Here is an 18,499-nt window from a genome sequence, read left to right on the forward strand (position 1 = left end):
TGTCTTGACAGTTATTATAATGTACTTATACCTACTATAGTTTGTTGCAAACTTGTGTTTTAAAATGTATTACTAACCTTCTTAACGTTTTGACCATTTTGAGTAAATGTTCTATCCTTGAAGGGAAACACTGATCATTAAATATATTCATTGTAAATACTGCAGAGACCCACCCCGACATGCTTGTGGCATATTTTGGCCCCTGTTCTACTCAGATAAAAGTGTAATGGGCTTCCTGGTGTGAATCACATGAAAGGAAAGGAAAGGTACTATGTTTACCCAGGGTAACTGGACTAAGCTCAAGAACTTGTTTACAGCCAGGCCCTGCTCATAGAACATTTCATGGTAGAGGTTCAATGCCTTGTCCAAGGGCACTTCAGCGGTGGTAATTTTAACGTGCCGGTCCGGGGATACGAACTAGCGACCTTCCGATAGCGGTGGCCGTTTGGTCACATTTGCTATGTGACCAAAATGTTTTATTTCATACTGCATCGCCTGCTTTCTCTTGTGTTGCTATATATTGAGTATAGAACAAAGTACTAATCAATCGATCTGTTATTCTCTCCATAGATCATTGTATTGAGGCACAGTAACAGTGTTACGCAATGCACCATGGAAGTGGATCACAAAACATGCAACGGCAACTCCAGAGGTCCAAGTCTGCCGCTGGATCTGAGGCAGATGACCAACAGCAGTCACAACAACAGCAGCAGCAGCCAGCTATGGCAGTTAGTCAGCAGCAAGCTATAGTCAACCACCCCCAATCCCCTGTGACCACTTTCACTTCTGCAACGAGCCCTTCAGCCCCCCAGTCCCCCAATTACCAGATAATCATGAGTCGCAGCCCCGTCACAGGCCAAAACATGAACATCACCCTGCAGAATGTGGGCCAGATGGTAACGGGTAACCAACAGATCACCCTAACCCCTGTCCCCATCCAGAACCCGGCCTCTCCAGGCTTTCAGCATACGGCCCAACAGTGGAGGTTTGAGCACGCCCCATCCTCCTACATTCAGGTCACCTCACCTCTGCCACAGTCCATGCAGCCCCAGAGCCCGACCCAGCACAGCCCAGTCTCCTTGCAGGGAGTGACACGGCCAGGAGCTCCCACGGCAGGTTTGGCAGTGTGTGGACAGAGCCCAACGAGGTTCGTTGATGCCAACATGTTGGTGCGGCAGATCAATATAAGTCCTCCGGGTAGTGGCCACTTTGTTTACCAAGATGGGACAGGATTGACTCAGCTTACTTCAGGCAATGCTGGCCAGGTACAGCTGACCTCCCCAGGAGTACCAGGCTCTGTGAGGGAGCGTCGGCTGTCCCAGCCCCACTCGCAGACTGGTGGCACCATTCACCACCTGGGACCTCAAAGTCCTGTGGCTACTGGATCGGCTCTCCCAACTCTGGGTAGCCCTGGCCACATCACCACTTCCAACCTACCTCCACAGATCAGCAGTATCATTCAAGGACAGTTGGCACGCCCCATGATATTTGAGAAGACCACGCAGGGTGTGGTTGCTGGAGTAGGAACAGCTGCCACAGCGTCATTCAGTATGCCTTCCTCCATTCCTCCCTCCAGTCCGTCCCTCACGAATCCCCCTCAAGGTATCCCCAACACACCGCTCACTCCCACCGGTATGGCAGTGGGCACTGTGAAGAAGCAGATGTCCAAGAAGTTAGAAGAAATTGCCCCCTCCAACCCGGAAGTTGCCCAGCTGAGGAAACAGTGCTTAGAGCATCACACCAAGAAGATGGAGAGCCTGAAAGAAGTGTTTAAAGACTATCTGATTGAGCTTTTCTTTCTCCAGCACCTCCAGGGAAATATGATGGACTACCTGGCTTTCAAAAAGAAGCCTTGCGTTCCACTTTACACTTACTTGAGGCAGAACGACTTGGATCTAGAAGATGAGGAAGAAGAGGAGGAACAGTCAGAGGTTATTAATGACGAGGTATTCCATTCACTATTTCTTGATATGACAAGTGTGTATGTAGGAAGAATTAGGCTTAAATGAAATCAGGAAGTTCACTCATTCTTATTGTGATTCTTTTAGGTGAAGGTTGGCACTGGAAAGGATGGCCAGGCAGTGACACCAGTTGCCATAGCAACACAGCTTCCACCCAATGTGTCTGCAGCATTCTCTACTACTTTGTTTCAGGTGACAGTGGCAGTGCTTTAAACTCCCTGAGTTACAGAAACGGTTGTAATCCGTCTTAATTCTGTTGAAAACCTGCAGCTATATTTGTTTAATGAGATCACTTATTAACTGTCCGAGAGTCTGTCTTTGCAGAGTCACCCAATTGTTACAAGCCCTGGAGACATGGATGCCTTTAAGAGGCAACAGGCTATGGTGCAAGCAGGTAGGGCAAGGATCGTAGACTTCCCGTGTCTCTGCTGTTGGTTTGTTTCCTCCCCCTTTGCTTTTCTGTTTTTCGTTGATTTGTTTTTCTTTTCTCCCCTCTAATTGCTTCTGCTTTTAGATATTTGGCATCCTCTACTAGCACTCTGTGTAGAAGCCTTAACCTCGAGGAAGGAGAGGTGGCCTGTAAGGTCTCACAGAAGGTCATTACTGTGTGTGCCGAGTGCGTAATTTTGCGTTACGAGGGTATTGTGTGTTTTAAATCCCAGATCAGATTAAGAGGTCCCGGATTGACGTTGGTCGCCATGGGCTGATTTTCCAGCATCCTTTAGGATCACCTGGCGTTCCACTTCAGCAGCTTATGCCAACTGCGCAAGGTAGGAGTGCTACTACCAGGCCGCTCTGTGTTCTTTTCGATGCTGCTGGTCGTAGCCCAATCCTCCATGTGAAGGAGAGAAAATAAAAACCTGAACCCCAAGAATTCACAGAGTACCCCCCCAAAAACACTTCCAAGCAGTATCAGCAGTCCGATCTTCATCCATCTGTGGGATTTCCCGGCAAGCCACAGGAAATTCAGTCTTAGTGTAACCCAGCTCCAGCTCTCTATCAGAAAAAATGGGAAAGACGACAATCGAACTCTGAAGAAGAGTAGCCACTCACTGGGAAGATGCCTTGTCTTATGATTTTCCTTTTTTTGTTGTGGACTGTGGATCATCCATCCTTATCCATCTTTTTCTTTTCCAAAGTTCATTCTTCCCAGCTGTCTTTATTTGGATGGACTTTGCCCATGCTGACGACTTGTCAGCTAATTTGGAGGTGGATCGCAGAAAGTGGAGAACCCTGGAAAATGTTTCAGTGAGGTGTTCGTGTCTGCTCATTCCATGAGTTCACTTTTTGTGCCTCCTTTTTCGGTTTCTCATTACCACTCACTCCTTCATATGTCTATCCTTACATTCTGACATTGTCAACATGGGTTCGATATCATTTCAATCTTAATCAATCTTAATTTTGTTCGCTTCATTGTCAAGGGTGTTGTCTTTTTGTTTTAGAGGTCACATATTGTTAGTCTCTCTCCATGTTGTCACTCCATGGCATTTTGTTCTCACTTGGCTTCTTTCCCTCAGTCGAAGTAGGTGAGGGAATCATGTGGAGGAGTTTTTGCGTGCTTTGATGGTGGGTGTGTCAGGGCCAGGTGTTGTCTTCTGGGCCAGGTGGTGTGACGGACAGGGAGGTAAGGGAGGTTGCTGCTTTAGTGTTGCACAGCTCCGCTCAGGCCTGCTAAGACCCCCCTAATGTGTGTCTTTCTGCTCACCTCTGTGCCGTGTCGCTCTGTTGTGTATCTCACTATGATGGAGGCATTCATGTGCCTGTGTTATCGCTAGAAATACATTGCTTCATGCTTCATGCATGCTGAACATAGTGTTATTGTGAGTGTTTGCTGTTTCCTTTTCCCTACCTTCTTCCCCTGTCCTTTACTTTAAATAGTTTCTATTCATTTTCTTCCTGAACATTTCTATTTTTCTTCTCCCAAATGTCTAACAAGCTCTGTTAATTGCATGCCTACTTTTTGATGCATTGAAGCACATGCTCTCAACATCTGAAATAAAATGTTTATTTTATTTTTTTGCATTAATCAAAGTAGTATTTGATTGTATATTTATTGTATTGTTTATTGTATTTTATTGACATGTAGACTATCACTTAGTTTTACCACTTTAGTTCATTTCTTCTGTAATCATTTTCTTCTGTATGATTTTCATTAGTACCACTCTTCAATCAGCAGGTGGTAGTTCACTGCTGTTGACTCATACAATACATCCAGTTCATTAAAGCCAGGTCCTGAGGAGCTGTAATATTACCTAAAGCTTAATAAAAAATAAAGCCATTGTGTCATTTCAAAATGACCACTTTATCAGTTTGTTCCAATATCATTATAATAGGCTCTGTGCTTAACTGTAGTTCCACGTTTTGAGAATATGGCACAACTGTTGCATGTTACTGTTCAGTTTCCAATAGCTTAATTTGATTGGGCGGCATTTGTTTTTGGTCCAAATCTGCTGCTGAGCCAATCAAACGAGGCTGTGGGGTAATGGAACAGGAAAAAGCTATGCCCCATTGAGCCCATTCGGGAAACCTGGGACTATAGTTGTGCACAGAGCCTATTTTAGGTGTGATTTTCAGTTGTCGAATGACCATGTACTAAAGGGTCTTGCAGGTTTTTATAGGTAAGCAAGTCAAACTATTGGAGGAAGTTTTAAATTGGGAAACAAGATTTGATCATAACCTGTTTTCTTTTGCCCCCTCTCCTCCTTATTCTTTATCCTTTTTTGTTTGCCCTCTTTGATTAATGCGCCCCAGGCGGAATGCCGCCAAACCCCCAAATAGTCCAAATTGCAGGACAGAAGCAGAACCAGCAACAGTATGACCCATCCAAAGGGCCTCCGGTGCAGAACGCCGCCAGTTTGCACACCCCTCCTCCCCAGTTGCCAGGCAGGCTACCACCAGGTTCCCTCCCCATGGCTGGCCTGTCCATGACTTTCTCTCAGCAATCTCAGCTGGTGGAGGCCTCGGCCCAGGCTGCCGGTCAGCTTCAGGCCCAGGGGAAAGTGCAGGCGGCCGGGGCGATCTTGGCATCGGTAAACGCCCACACTCAGCTCCAGGCCCAACTCCAGCAACAGATGCAACCTGGCCTTCACATCCAGTTGCAGGCACAGCAACAGCCACAGGCCATGTCAGGACAGGCGGTGAGTCTAAAAGAAACAATTCACGAATACTGTACTTGTCCCAAATTGGACATTTGGGTTGGTCTATTTATTTATTGGACAATACTTGTCTAAATATGTCATTGTCTAGTTTTTCCTCTTCTGCCATGTATTATACATACATTTTTTACATATTTATTTTTCTTGGTCGAAGTTGTGGTATGTTTGTTTACATTTTGTACAAAGTCTTTAACACATTTCATCCCGTTGACGGGTATACTCGACTCCTGATTAATTAATTTTGCGCAATGCGCAGGGCGCTTTTGATGAGTAGGCTCGTCTTGAGGCGTTTGATATCGCTATAAGCTTGCTTTGCTCTTTTCCATTTTTTTAACCGCTCCGGTTGCTATGCACCGTTGCTAGGGCCCCACCCGCACCGTCTCTGTATGACCAACCACATTAACTTCTGTTTTAGTCGCGGCCTTTGCATGCTTTTGTTCTCGGAAACGAATCAGCTGTCCGTGGTTTTGAACTAATCTGCGATGTTCGGATGTCTTTTCTGATTATCCGGTGAGCGTGATGGGAACATTGGCATTTTCTAGAGCAAGGATGGACCTCATTTTATCTCGCTAGCATTGATGCTTTGCTTTAGCATCCAAGATGGAAGCCATCATAGTGGAATAGCCTGAGAATCACCGGCACCCAAGCGCCATACCACTTTTTTATTTATTTTTTATTTTAGTTTATTCGCACAATAAAAACAGTACAAAAAGGTAACATCAATAAAAGAGAAGCGTGTGCAGGTGAGAAAAGAAACCCAGGGAGGGCTTATATGTGGTTCTCACCAAAGTTAATACTGTATACAAACAGTAATATACAAATAATAAGACAAAGTAATCAAACATAGGTATGGAAAATAACAAAAACAACAAGAAATACATTATTTACACTTGTGAAGTGTGTATGTGTTTGTGTGTGTGTGCGTGCGTATGTGTGCGCGTGTCTGAGTCCGTGTATGTCTGAGTATGCACAATAAGGCTACATTACGTTAGAATCAATTGTAGAGGGTAACTTCAAGAGGCTGGCCCTCAATCTATGTTTAAAGTTACAGAGTGAAGATGAGGAGTTGGCAATAAGTATGTGTGAATTCCAGAGTAAAGAACCTCTGACTTTTATGGAGAACTGGCTAAGAGTGGTACGGCTGAAGGGAGGATGAATATTGTCAGATTGTCTAGTATTATAATCATGAACTTGAGAGTTGGTCTTAATATTCTTTGAAAGTTGTAGGAAGCATATTTGGAAGGTAAGTGCATTTATATATGAAAGAACAGGATTGTACTATGTTAATGTCATAGATAGACAGTAGGGTTTAATGCCGGGATCCCGGGATTACGGTCCTCCCGAGTACAGGGCACGCAATTTCCCGCCCGGAAATATCTTCGGGATCCGTCATCCCGGAGGTTGTTGTTTTTTCTTGTTAGAAATGACACAAAAGCAGTTTTCACACAGTGCGCGTTCTTTCCCCTGATCTATGAGTGGTCAAATTTCCAATCTGAACCCTCCCATCATTTTCAAACATGTTTGATGATATTTATATGGAATTATGGATCACACTCAAGGTCTGCAACTGGGGAGCAAGCGCGAGTAGATTTTGTCAACCAGCTGTAAAAGGGCCATATCAGTGGAATGACGTTTCCTAACACCATACTGATGCTCATATAAGATATTGTGTTCGTTTAAATGGTTAAACATTCTATTGTAGACCAGTTTCTCCAAAAGTTTCGAAAACATGGTAACACTGATATTGGTCGATAATTATTAAAAAGTCTTGGATCTCCAGATTTATGTAAAGGAATAACTTTGGCTATTTTTAAATCATTTGGAACCTCCCCCGATTGCAGAGATAGGTTGAGAATGTGGGTAATTGGTTTACTAATAAAATAATATACTGGTTTAATCAATTATGCACTTATATCATCATGACCAGCTGCTGATATCTTCAAGTTGGCAATTAATTCCAAAACTTCTGTTTCGTTCGTGTCTTCAAATTTCAAGAGAGTAGGGAAGTTACCCTTAATGTAATCTAAATTACTATTGGGTTTTCCCATATCCTTGGACAGAGAAGAACCTACCTTTGCAAAAAACATATTGAATTCATTAGCTATTACAACAGGATCATTTAGCATATTTTCACCATCCTTGAACTGAGATGGGAGAGGGGTACAGTAGACCTTTTTTTGTTGAGAAGTTCGTTAATAGTTCCCCAAGTGGACTTGATGTCTGATGATTCTCTGAATTTGTTAGAAAAATACTTTTTCTTGGATATCCTCAGTAGATGATTACATTTTTTTTAATATTTTTTTATAAATTGCAGAATTAAGTGTAGTGGGATTTGTAAGGAATTTTTTATATAGTTGCCGTAAAAACATGCCGTAATCCTGGTCTCTAAAACTACCTCCCCCTGGGCCGGGGCGCCTGATGGAGGGGAAAGGAACTGGTCGGAATAACGTGTCCCTTCCACGCGCTACGTCCGGCCGGGGAAATTCCCCTCTGTCAGGTGAAAAGAAGCAGCTTGGACTCCTCATGCATAGAAGGAGGCATGAGGTCAGTCCGCTGCCCCCCCCCCCCCAGGTTGGCAGAGGAAGTGTAGCGCCCAGGATTACATTAGATAATTGGCACTGGGTGAAAAGAAAAACTGGGTTACAAAATCGTGGGATAAAAATGTAGGAAAAAAAAAAAAAAAAAAAAGAGTAGCAGAAGAACTGGTCACTCTTGTTGGTCTGTAGATCATAGGATAAAAATAGTTATTGTACATGGTATTTAGGAAATCAGCAGTTGATGCATTATCCTTTTTAAATAAGTCAATGTTATAATCACTTCCAACAGGCGACCCTCATTGTGTGCTACCAAACTTGCACTTGCCCTTAATTTAATGTGTATACCACCAAATAAGGCCTTCCTGCACCTGGCATGGGTTCGAATCGGATTCAAGACTCTTTGCTGCATGGCATCCCCTCTCTTGACTTTACAGTTTATGTTTACAGTTTATGTATAAAATGTGAACATGCCTAAAGTGTAAACATGTCAATTCATATTTTTCTTCCCTCCCTCAGACGGTGGCTCTTGCACGTCCTTGCACAGAGTCCAACCAACCGGTCCAGAGAATGATGACCAACTCCTTGTCCGTGTCTTCCATGTCTCCTGCCCCACTATCTGTTACCAACTCTGTCCCGTCAACCCACACTCCCACTTCACTCCGGCCTCCGGGGTCCAACGTAAACCCAGGCTCACAGTCCAAAATGGCTGGGACCAACGGAACCTCAACAGTCAAGATTGGGGGCTTTGGCCAGAACCCGATCATGCAATCCTCACAGGACCCCTCCCACGATAAGCAGGTTGAGCAGGCCAAAATGGTAAGTTTATTTATATCAAGCCACACTAATAGAGGAAGGCTACTTTGTTTATCTGTTCAGCCTACTACTACCACACTGGTGGTGTGATTATCTTGTGATGCTGTTGTGCTTGGATTGACTTGTAAATGAGTGAAAAGCTGCACTACATGAATAATAATAAAACATTATCAAAACAAATGCTTTTCAGCAAACAGAAGCCTTCATCAAGGTCTTCTAGACAATGCCGGGATGTTGTGTACAATGGATTGAATTTACAATTGTGTACCTATATTGTCTCTTCCACCAGGAGAATCAGGTGCATCAGCGTATGTGTGAGCTCAGGAAGGAGGGCCAGTGGTCTGCTAGCAGGCTGCCGAAGCTCATGGAGGCCTCACGACCAAAGTCCCACTGGGACTACCTACTGGAGGAGATGCAGTGGATGGCAGCTGACTTTGCCCAGGAGAGAAGGTGGAAAGAGGCTGCTGCCAAGAAGGTACCAAGACTGTCCAAATGTTATTTGGAGTATGGTAGTGCAGGGTTTCATGCAGAAAAGAAGTTAGTCTTAGGGGGCAGGGGTTCGCCTAATTATTTTGGGGGGTCGCTGGCTGGCCACACTAACCATTCAATAAACGTACATGCATCATACTGGCACTGCTGTTTTGAATGTGACATAAGGAACAAACAAAGAGTACATCCTTTCATACGGAAGGCTTCATAAGCTGTTTACATTTCTTGTATGTTCATTATGTTATGTAATGGTAATGATGATTATCGAGCCCCGCCAGTGCACACTCTCGTGTGAGGGTGTATTTGTGTTGTGTTACGAGTCTAGGCTAAATTGGTTTGGCAGAATCCCTGTTGTGGTGGTGGTACAAATGATACATAACAGACATTTAATTATGGTCTTGTACCTTACCTTTCTAATGTGTCCTCACTCTAGTTGGTTCATAACAGACATTTAATTATGGTCTTGTACCTTACCTTTTCTAATGTGTCCTCACTCTATTTGGTTCATAACAGACATTTAATTATGGTCTTGTACCTTACCTTTCTAATGTGTCCTCACTCTAGTTGGTTCATAACAGACATTTAATGATGGTCTTGTACCTTACCTTTCTAATGTGTCCTCACTCTAGTTGGTTCATTTAATGATGGTCTTGTACCTTACCTTTCTAATGTGTCCTCACTCTAGTTGGTTCATAACAGACATTTAATTATGGTCTTGTACCGTACCTTTCTAATGTGTCCTCACTCTAGTTGGTTCATAACAGACATTTAATTATGGTCTTGTACCTTACCTTTCTAATATGTCCTCACTCTAGTTGGTTAACACATTGAGTGCTACAGTGTGAAATTTTCTCAGGCTTGGTGGTGCTGAGCGATTAAAGGCGCAGTGAAACGGAAATGGTGAACAACATGAAAATGGTGTTTCAACATGAAACACCGGTCTGAAGTTTCTGAACCAATCAGAGCGCCGCATCCCTTCAGGCGATGGGACGGTAGCTAGGGACGGTAGCTATGCTAGGCGCAACAGCGTGGTGTTGTTTGTTTATAAATCATATGGTCGGCCAGCACAACCAGTTTACTGTTATGTGGCTTATTTCTTCCATATAATGTTTTCAGATACATATTCTAGTGTGATAATTAAGTTGAAAGCGAGTAATACACTGTCTGGATGTTATCTGGAATGGAAATAAAAACGGAGTATTCTGTAATCAGTAGCAGCTGTGATGGACGGACGCGCAAATATGGGAAATTAAACGGGTGAGCTTCATTGTTATTGGCTTTTATCGATGTGTATCTCTACACGTCATCACGCAGCACGTTTTCGTTTTAATAAATAAATAATGCAATCGTTTTTATGGACCTTTGATATAAAAACACACAGAAATGAGAATATTCAAAAGAATTTGGCATCCATTGTTAGGTATGCCCATATAATGACCACGGATATGGTCTAAAAGTGTGAAAACCGTCTTTTTCATTTCACTGCACCTTTAACATTGGGACTTCTGAACTTTTTCGGGGCCCACAGCGAGGGGCCTCTTATAGCGAGAATCACACCGCATAAATCAAAAGAAAGCCAAACTTGTCCACTTCAATCCCTGTTGTGGTGGTGGTACAAATGATACATAACAGACATTTAATTATGGTCTTGTACCTTACCTTTCTAATGTGTCCTCACTCTAGTTGGTTCATAACAGACATTTAATGATGGTCTTGTACCTTACCTTTCTAATGTGTCCTCACTCTAGTTGGTTCATTTAATGATGGTCTTGTACCTTACCTTTCTAATGTGTCCTCACTCTAGTTGGTTCATAACAGACATTTAATTATGGTCTTGTACCGTACCTTTCTAATGTGTCCTCACTCTAGTTGGTTAATGATGGTGTTGTACCGTACCTTTCTAATGTGTCCTCACTCTAGTTGGTTAATGATGGTGTTGTAAGGTACCTTTCTAATATGTCCTCACTCTAGTTGGTTAATGATGGTGTTGTACCGTACCTTTCTAATGTGTCCTCACTCTAGTTGGTTCATTTAATGATGGTGTTGTACCGTACCTTTCTAATGTGTCCTCACTCTAGTTGGTTCATTTAATGATGGTCTTGTACCGTACCTTTCTAATGTGTCCTCACTCTAGTTGGTTTAATTATTGTCTTGTACCTTACCTTTCTAATGTGTCCTCACTCTAGTTGGTTTAATTATGATCTTGTACCTTACCTTTCTAATGTGTCCTCACTCTAGTTTGTTTAATTATGGTCTTGTACCTTACCTTTCTAATGTGTCCTCACTCTAGTTGGTTTAATTATGATCTTGTACCTTACCTTTCTAATGTGTCCTCACTCTAGTTTGTTTAATTATGGTCTTGTACCTTACCTTTCTAATGTGTCCTCACTCTAGTTTGTTTAATTATGGTCTTGTACCTTACCTTTCTAATGTGTCCTCACTCTAGTTGGTTCGTACCTGTGCCCGTCACCATGAAGAACAGAGGAAGACTGAAGAGAGGACTAAGAAAGAGGAGGAAATGCATCTTCGCCTCATCGCCAGTACCGTTGCCCGGGAGGTGGAGTTCTTCTGGTCCAACATTGAACAAGTAGGCTATGTCCATTATATGTTTGAAAACACGACATTGCAATTGAATTACGATCAATGGGCAATGGTCTTACAAGATGTACTGAATGTTTCAGGTTGTGGAAATTAAACTCCAGTTTCAAATCTATCAGAAAAGATTGAAAGTGCTCAGCTTACAGAAAGCCTCAGCCAAGGGTAAGTCTCTTTGACAATGCTTTCTATTAGAAATTATTACAATTTTGTTTGGAGAAATGTCTGGATGTATGCTTTGTCATTTCTGAAGAATGTTGTGGGAAACTAAACGAGGGGGAAAATAATAATAATACTTTTTTATTTTATCTTTTGAGGAAGGGGTTGCTAGACAAATACATGTAATGCCAACTGCAGGAAGTCACTGACTATTTAGTATTCATGGATTTCTTTATTTATGTTTTATGATTTGTATGTTGTGGGGGGTAATTTAAAACATTTTATGATCCTTACTCAGGTTTTCCCTTTGATTTTGGCTATTAACTTAATTATTATTAATATAATTATTATATAATTATTAATATAACTAATATTTTGCTGCTTTTCAGGACCTGCTCATTCAACAGGAGCGAAAGCTGACAGAGAGGTAGGTGATCCACCGACCAGTTTGGTCATCACACTAGCAGTGCACCCATTATATCTTGGACACATACTGATGATGATGATGATGATGACATTTTACAGGATCTGCCAGCCTCAAACCGGAAAAGAAAATGCAGTCCATTGCTTGATGAAGAAGGTATGTGTGTGGTTTGGACCATCATTCTTTCTTTAAAATTCCAAACCTGTACTTTTAAATATCCTGTGATTGTATGTACTATTATTTTCTACTACTCGCAGTCACAGTCGTTCACTAGTATGCGTCTTCCTTGTCTTATAGTACCAGATGAGGAGAGTACCATAGAGGAGCAAGAGGCCATGGAGGAACAATTAAACCAGAAGGCAGAGTTGGCAGACTTGGCCAAAGATGGTACTATCTTTTCTCCTGAAATATTCTTACCTACCTTCATTTTTTAACCCCTGAGTTGTGGCTGACTTTGTGCGAGGTCAAATAATTGTTTTCTTGCAACTTCTTTTGTATTTAGGAAAGTAGGTGCTAAAGTATGTAATGTGGACTGGAGACTGGAGTTTGTTGACACACAGCATAGTAGAGACATCACTACTGCTCAGACATTACAGCGCTTTCTGTGTGATCTTCCAGTGTATATTCTCCCCAACACTGACGGCTACAAAAGATACAAACCGACACAGCATATCTGTCGCTGTGTCACTTTTTAAGTGTGGGTCAAGCATGAGTCTGATAAAAGGAAAATCTAAAGCCTAGGTTTTAAACAAACATGGAACTGTCTAATGAAAATAATTGGCTTCCCCCCATTACAAGCAGACATTGTGTGGAGAGAAGATAAATAGAAATTCAGCCAGATAACTCACGAATAGACTGAACAAATATTTATTATAGAATGAGTATACAAGTGTGCATATAACATTTTATGTTGGTGTTCGGCACTACTTTTTAAAGGTATTTTTGGGGGGCTTTTTGCCTTTATTGATAGATTACAGTAAGGAAACGGGGAGAGAGATGGGGGGAAGACACAAAGACGAATATCCTTCGGGACAGTAAAGATTCTTATTATATAAAAGATTATATATTCGAAGTGAATAAATAAAACACATTGAAGATGTGATTCATATCGGTGTAGAGGGAGACGTTCAGTGCCTTGGTGAGATGGATGGAAGAGCAAAACAAATAAAAATCCTGCCCTCAGGATATTGCGTAAAGTCCCAGTGTTGATTTAGCATATGTTTTTAAGGCTACTTTCACCTTTTAATACTAATAACCTTTTGCATTTTTATCCTCAAGTCCAATCCGGCTAATCACTTGTGGCATCCTCAATTCTCTGTCCTAGTTTTTGAGGGGCGATAACCCCTCCTATGTCCAGCTTGTGCACCAACCTTGTCCTAACACAATCATTAAATCCCATTGACAATAAATGGACAATTTTGAGTGTTTGTGTAAACACAAACATTGATGACGAAGGTGAGTATACAAATTGATTGGCCGGAATGAGATGATGTACGATGATAAGAGCGCTCCTCACTTCACACAGGTGTGATTTTTTTTTTAATCCTCTAAAGCCAATCAAATCATCTCAATTCCGTGCTCAGCCAATCAAATCATCGCTATGGGGTCCACACACACACAAAGCCTCTCAAAAATATCAATTTTGAGCTCTGCCTGTCATCGTTTTTGAGGGGCACATGGTGCAGCACAGGGTCATATGGTACAGCTAAGTCTATGGACTTTTAATGTTTGTTTAATGCACTTCTGCACTTATCTTTCAGCTGAAATGCCTCTCGATGCCTTGGTGAAACAGTATGCTGGGGCCTATGCTGATAACTTTGCATGGCCCCAGCCAAGTCCACAGACTGATGAAGATGATATGGAGAAGACTGAAGGTGTGCTTATGATCTAAATACTCTCCTTTATGTTTAATAGATGTTTATCCTCAAACTCATCATCGCCAAACTGGTGTTCTTCCTGATTTATTAATCCTTGATTATTTTCCAGAGATGGACTTTGATGACCACCGACTCCACGCAGCTGTCCTAATTGACTCCCTGCTCAGTGTGGACCAATATCGTGGGACAGACAAATCTGGCTCTACGGACTCTGATGGCAAACCCATTACGGACATAGCCGAAGTGGCAGCTGCCACAGAAGTCATTCTGCCCAAGGGCAGCGCCAGGACCACCTCTGCTGTAAGTCATATTGCAGATAGATTTTAGGGGATGAAGATGCAAATTGGTACAGATCCTATGCTGTATAGAGCAGAGGTTCCCAACCTTTCTGTTACCACGGCCCACACTAATCCACATATAATCTTTCTTTGTGTTGTTTCGTAGACCCGCAGCCCAGCTCCTTTTCTATTGCATGGCTCACTGCGAGAGTACCAGCAGATTGGTGTGGATTGGCTGGCGAACCTCCATAAGAAGCACCTCAATGGAATCTTGGCTGATGAGACGGGCCTGGGCAAGACCGTCCAGACAGTGGCTTACCTGGCACATTTGGCCGGTCAAGAGGGTACGTCTCAGTTTAAAAACCATGTCAATAGGGCATAGCAGTGGCTCGCTCCTGGTGAATCATGACCATAAAACATTTGATTCTGTGGAAAACCCGTGTGAAGTGAGGGGCGCTCTTATCGCCGTACATCATGTATGAAATTGACACTATGCCTATTTACTCAGACACTATGACGTAAAATTCTCCATTCATTGTCAATGGGAATTTATTGTTTGTGTAAGACAAAATTAGACACTAAGCCGATTTGCTCAGACACTATGACATAAAGGAATTTAATGTTTGTGTAGGACGGAAATCTACACTAATAGCTGAATATAGGAGGGCCCTCAAAAATGTACGCTTAATTATATAATATAATACAATGTATTAAAATAATATATTTTTGGAAATCTATTGGGAAAATGAATGGGCTTTTTTGAGTGGATCCACAAAATGGCAGCTACTGCTATGCCCTATTATGTTTTACATTAATGCAGTGTTAGAAAGTTGTAACTAGGAAAAATTATTTAATTGAAAGAAGTGGTGGACAATTGTCATAAATGCATATTTGAGTGTGAATGACTTTCTCCATGATCGGATGCTGGTTTTGTCCAAAGGAATCTGGGGGCCTCACCTCATAGTGGTGAGAACTTGTAAGTTGCTGAGCTGGGAGATGGAGTTTAAGCGCTGGTGTCCTGGCCTCAAGATCCTCCTCTACCTGGGCAATAGACGGGAGCGCCGGTCCAAAAGAACGGTACTTTCTTTTTACTGCATTTAATTAGCAATTTATTTGAAATGTTTGATGTCTTCATCTAACCAACCAATTATGAGAAAAGCTACACAATTAATACAGTACAGTTTGACCTTTGAACTTTCACTCACTCAGCTCTGAATACTGAAATGGTATTTCTTTCAGAACTAGGCGAGGCTAAATATGGTCAATGTTGTTGTTGTTTTTCCCCTAGTGGTGGGGAGAAGCAAACAGCTTCCATGTGTGCGTGACCTCCTATAAGCTGCTGCTGAAGGACCAGAGCCACTTTCTGAGGAGAAAGTGGAGGCACCTGGTGCTGGATGAGGTGCAGCTTATAAAAAACATGTCAGAGAAACACTGGGAAACCGTCTTTTCCCTCAAAAGGTCAGTGGGGATGAAACAACATATTTTTAGATGGGGGTCCGTGGCTAAATTCAGATAATTCTGGGGGTCCTTGACATGAAAAGGGTTGAGCACCACTGATATAGAAACATAGGTTTTTCAGAAAACTGTCATGATTTAGAAGACATTTGTAGAATCAGTTCTTAGGTCTAAATGGGTTTCCTCTGATCTATGAACGTTAATGAGTCATCGATCAGACTTGTATTAACATGCTGATCAGAACATGAATAATGTTGATTGTGAAAATTACAAGTAACTACACTGTCACTATCATGATCTTGTCTTTCAGTGAGCAGAGGATACTGCTTATCAACACTCCTCTACAGAATACGCTGAAAGAGCTGTGGACCATGATCCACTTCCTGCTCCCAGGAATTACCAGGCCGTACTCTGACTTCCCTGTCAAAGCCGGCACCGACCAGAACCAGGACTACTGCCATAAACTGGTCATCCGCCTCCACAGGGTGAGTCTTGGCCCGGTCCAACTTTCCCTCGTTGACCATGGTAAAAGAATCCCAATATTCAGTCAGTTGCTCAGTTTACAATTGTTTATGTCCCCCACATACTATCAATACTTTGTGAGGATCTTGCTGTCACACAAGGGCAACACATGGAATGCAGTGGCAAACATTCAACCAATTCTCCTACAATTGGCTGAAATATTTGCTTTTTCTGACTTTAGATGATTCAGCCCTTCATTCTGAGGCGCTCTAAGAGGGATGTGGAGAAACAGCTCCCGAAGAAGTATGAGCACATCCTCAAATGCCGACTTTCCAGCAGGCAGAAGAACCTGTACGAGGACATTCTAACTCAATCAGGGTGAGAGAGGGCTTCTCCAGGACCATGAATGGCATGACTTTGAAGAAAACACTTTGGTTTACATTTAAGCTACAATAATTCAGTTGTGGAAATGACGAACAGATGCCAGCTTCCTGTCTCGGATTTCGGGAGGTGTAGTTCCAGACAATGTCCTACCCAACTCCAGGGTCCACAGTAGAGTACAGAGACCACCTCCAACCACTGCATAATATGTGCTAATTATATTGTGTAACATGCTCTACCTTACAGATTAGTTAACATTTTATTCATTAAAATAAGTAATGATTAATGGATTGTAGTTTTAACCTGACCTTTTAACCCGTTTGACTTGATTTACAATTTCTGCCATTTTCCCCTGTATATTTCCTACCTTTGTTCCCCCTCAGAGCCCAGGAGGCGCTGAAGACGGGACACTTCGTCAGTGTGCTCCAGGTCCTGATGCAGTTGCAGCGGGTGTGTAATCACCCAGACCTGGTGGCCCCCAGAGAGACGGGCAGCTCATATGTCTGCTCCTCTCTACAATACAACACACCATCACTGGTACTAGGAGCCTTGCAGAATGACCCACGGAAGGTGATGCGATCCTCATACATAGATATACACAGAGTTGTTATTGTATTACTGTATATATTCACGTTACTGTCTTATAGCACATTCCTTAGTTCTCCTCATCTCTCTCTCTTTTCTAGACTGTGGACCTATCCATATTTGACCTGATCAGCAATGAAAACAGGTTGACTCGATATCATACTGAGGAGGCTCTTCCCAAGCTGAAGGTCACCAAGCAGCTCATAGAGGAGATCCACAGCGCTCCAGATCCACCGCCTCGGCCTAAGCCATGCAAGATCAAATCTATGAGGTCAGCACTAGGTTCCAAACCTTTTGCAACCCTGGGCTGCAAACATTACTGCTAGTCGGTGACACTCGTATCAAGGAAGCTTGCAGCGTGTCAGGGTAACAGATATGATTCATACCTCTGACACAGCTCCTTGTTTGTTCCCCAGGTTATTTCAGCCAGTGCAGTATGGCACAAAGCCAGAGGGACGTCTGGTTACAATTACTGGTACTGCAGGCCAACGTCCTCCTACCACCTCCACCGCTTCTACCACCATCAGTGCTGCTACAGCTGCTGTTGCTGCTTCTGCTGTCACCACCACACAGCCATCCCAGTCCAGGGGCAAGTCCCCTGTCACCACCACTACCACTACCACCAGTTCCCAGGGTAAGACCATACCACTATGCCAATTGCACACAGATCCACAGCTATACACTTCTTTATAGACCAATTATTTGTTTACAAACATTGAGACTAGTCGCATGGGTGACTGTTACAGACCAGCGGGTGGCGGATTTAGCCGCGGGTGAACCGCAGTTTAGGGTGGATTTGGGTCAATTCAATATATTATAAATGAATATCGGATAAACCGCGGGTGAAATAATGTGGGAAATAAATTAATGGCATCTATATATCTACCGGTATATGCTTATTATAGCTTTTAAAACGCAAAAAATCTCGGCGTGTAATCGTTAGTAATATTTTAATTAAATCTTTTTCCATGATCTGGCACAAATTAGCCGCCTATGAAGTTGGGTCCTTTTGCACAACAACAACAACACAGTGGTCTCCACTCTGGTTGCTAACAGGCAGCTAGTGAGTCTGAGAGAAACATAAAACTAAGTAAAACAGAAGGGAGGAATATACGTTTGGCGTGGGACTGGGAGTGATTCAGTTCTTTACCCTGCCGATGACCGCTGGATATACTGTATGAAAATACGTTGCAATGTGAGAATGTGCAGGACGGCGTGTTACCATGGAAATGGATATATACAACCACTACGTAACATTGGTGAACTGTCGAGAGAGTGGTGAGTGACATTGTTTGTCAAGTAGTATAAATAGCCGATCTACAACGCGT

The 18,499-nt window shown here is 42.7% G+C and overlaps 1 protein-coding gene across 8 annotated transcripts in view; it reads left to right on the top strand.

Annotated features, from left to right (window-relative positions):
* Positions 1–18,499, top strand: part of ep400 (E1A binding protein p400) — a 43,746-nt gene that overhangs the window by 987 nt on the left and 24,260 nt on the right. For all 8 annotated transcript variants that reach the window (XM_083784657.1, XM_083784659.1, XM_083784660.1 and 5 more), the window contains exons 2-22: positions 571–1,946; positions 2,049–2,153; positions 2,286–2,355; positions 4,713–5,098; positions 8,170–8,469; positions 8,756–8,941; positions 11,402–11,542; positions 11,637–11,715; positions 12,099–12,136; positions 12,235–12,289; positions 12,431–12,520; positions 13,894–14,007; positions 14,120–14,310; positions 14,455–14,632; positions 15,229–15,365; positions 15,577–15,746; positions 16,054–16,228; positions 16,447–16,583; positions 16,970–17,156; positions 17,273–17,442; positions 17,588–17,805. In XM_083784657.1, the coding sequence (XP_083640783.1) occupies positions 606–1,946; positions 2,049–2,153; positions 2,286–2,355; positions 4,713–5,098; positions 8,170–8,469; positions 8,756–8,941; positions 11,402–11,542; positions 11,637–11,715; positions 12,099–12,136; positions 12,235–12,289; positions 12,431–12,520; positions 13,894–14,007; positions 14,120–14,310; positions 14,455–14,632; positions 15,229–15,365; positions 15,577–15,746; positions 16,054–16,228; positions 16,447–16,583; positions 16,970–17,156; positions 17,273–17,442; positions 17,588–17,805 (4,468 nt within the window). In that variant the 5' untranslated portion in view covers positions 571–605. The remainder of the gene's footprint in view (positions 1–570; positions 1,947–2,048; positions 2,154–2,285; positions 2,356–4,712; positions 5,099–8,169; positions 8,470–8,755; positions 8,942–11,401; positions 11,543–11,636; positions 11,716–12,098; positions 12,137–12,234; positions 12,290–12,430; positions 12,521–13,893; positions 14,008–14,119; positions 14,311–14,454; positions 14,633–15,228; positions 15,366–15,576; positions 15,747–16,053; positions 16,229–16,446; positions 16,584–16,969; positions 17,157–17,272; positions 17,443–17,587; positions 17,806–18,499) is intronic.

Source organism: Protomyctophum parallelum (assembly GCF_964188405.1).
Source record: "Protomyctophum parallelum genome assembly, chromosome: 15".
Taxonomy (NCBI): Eukaryota; Metazoa; Chordata; class Actinopteri; order Myctophiformes; family Myctophidae; genus Protomyctophum; species Protomyctophum parallelum.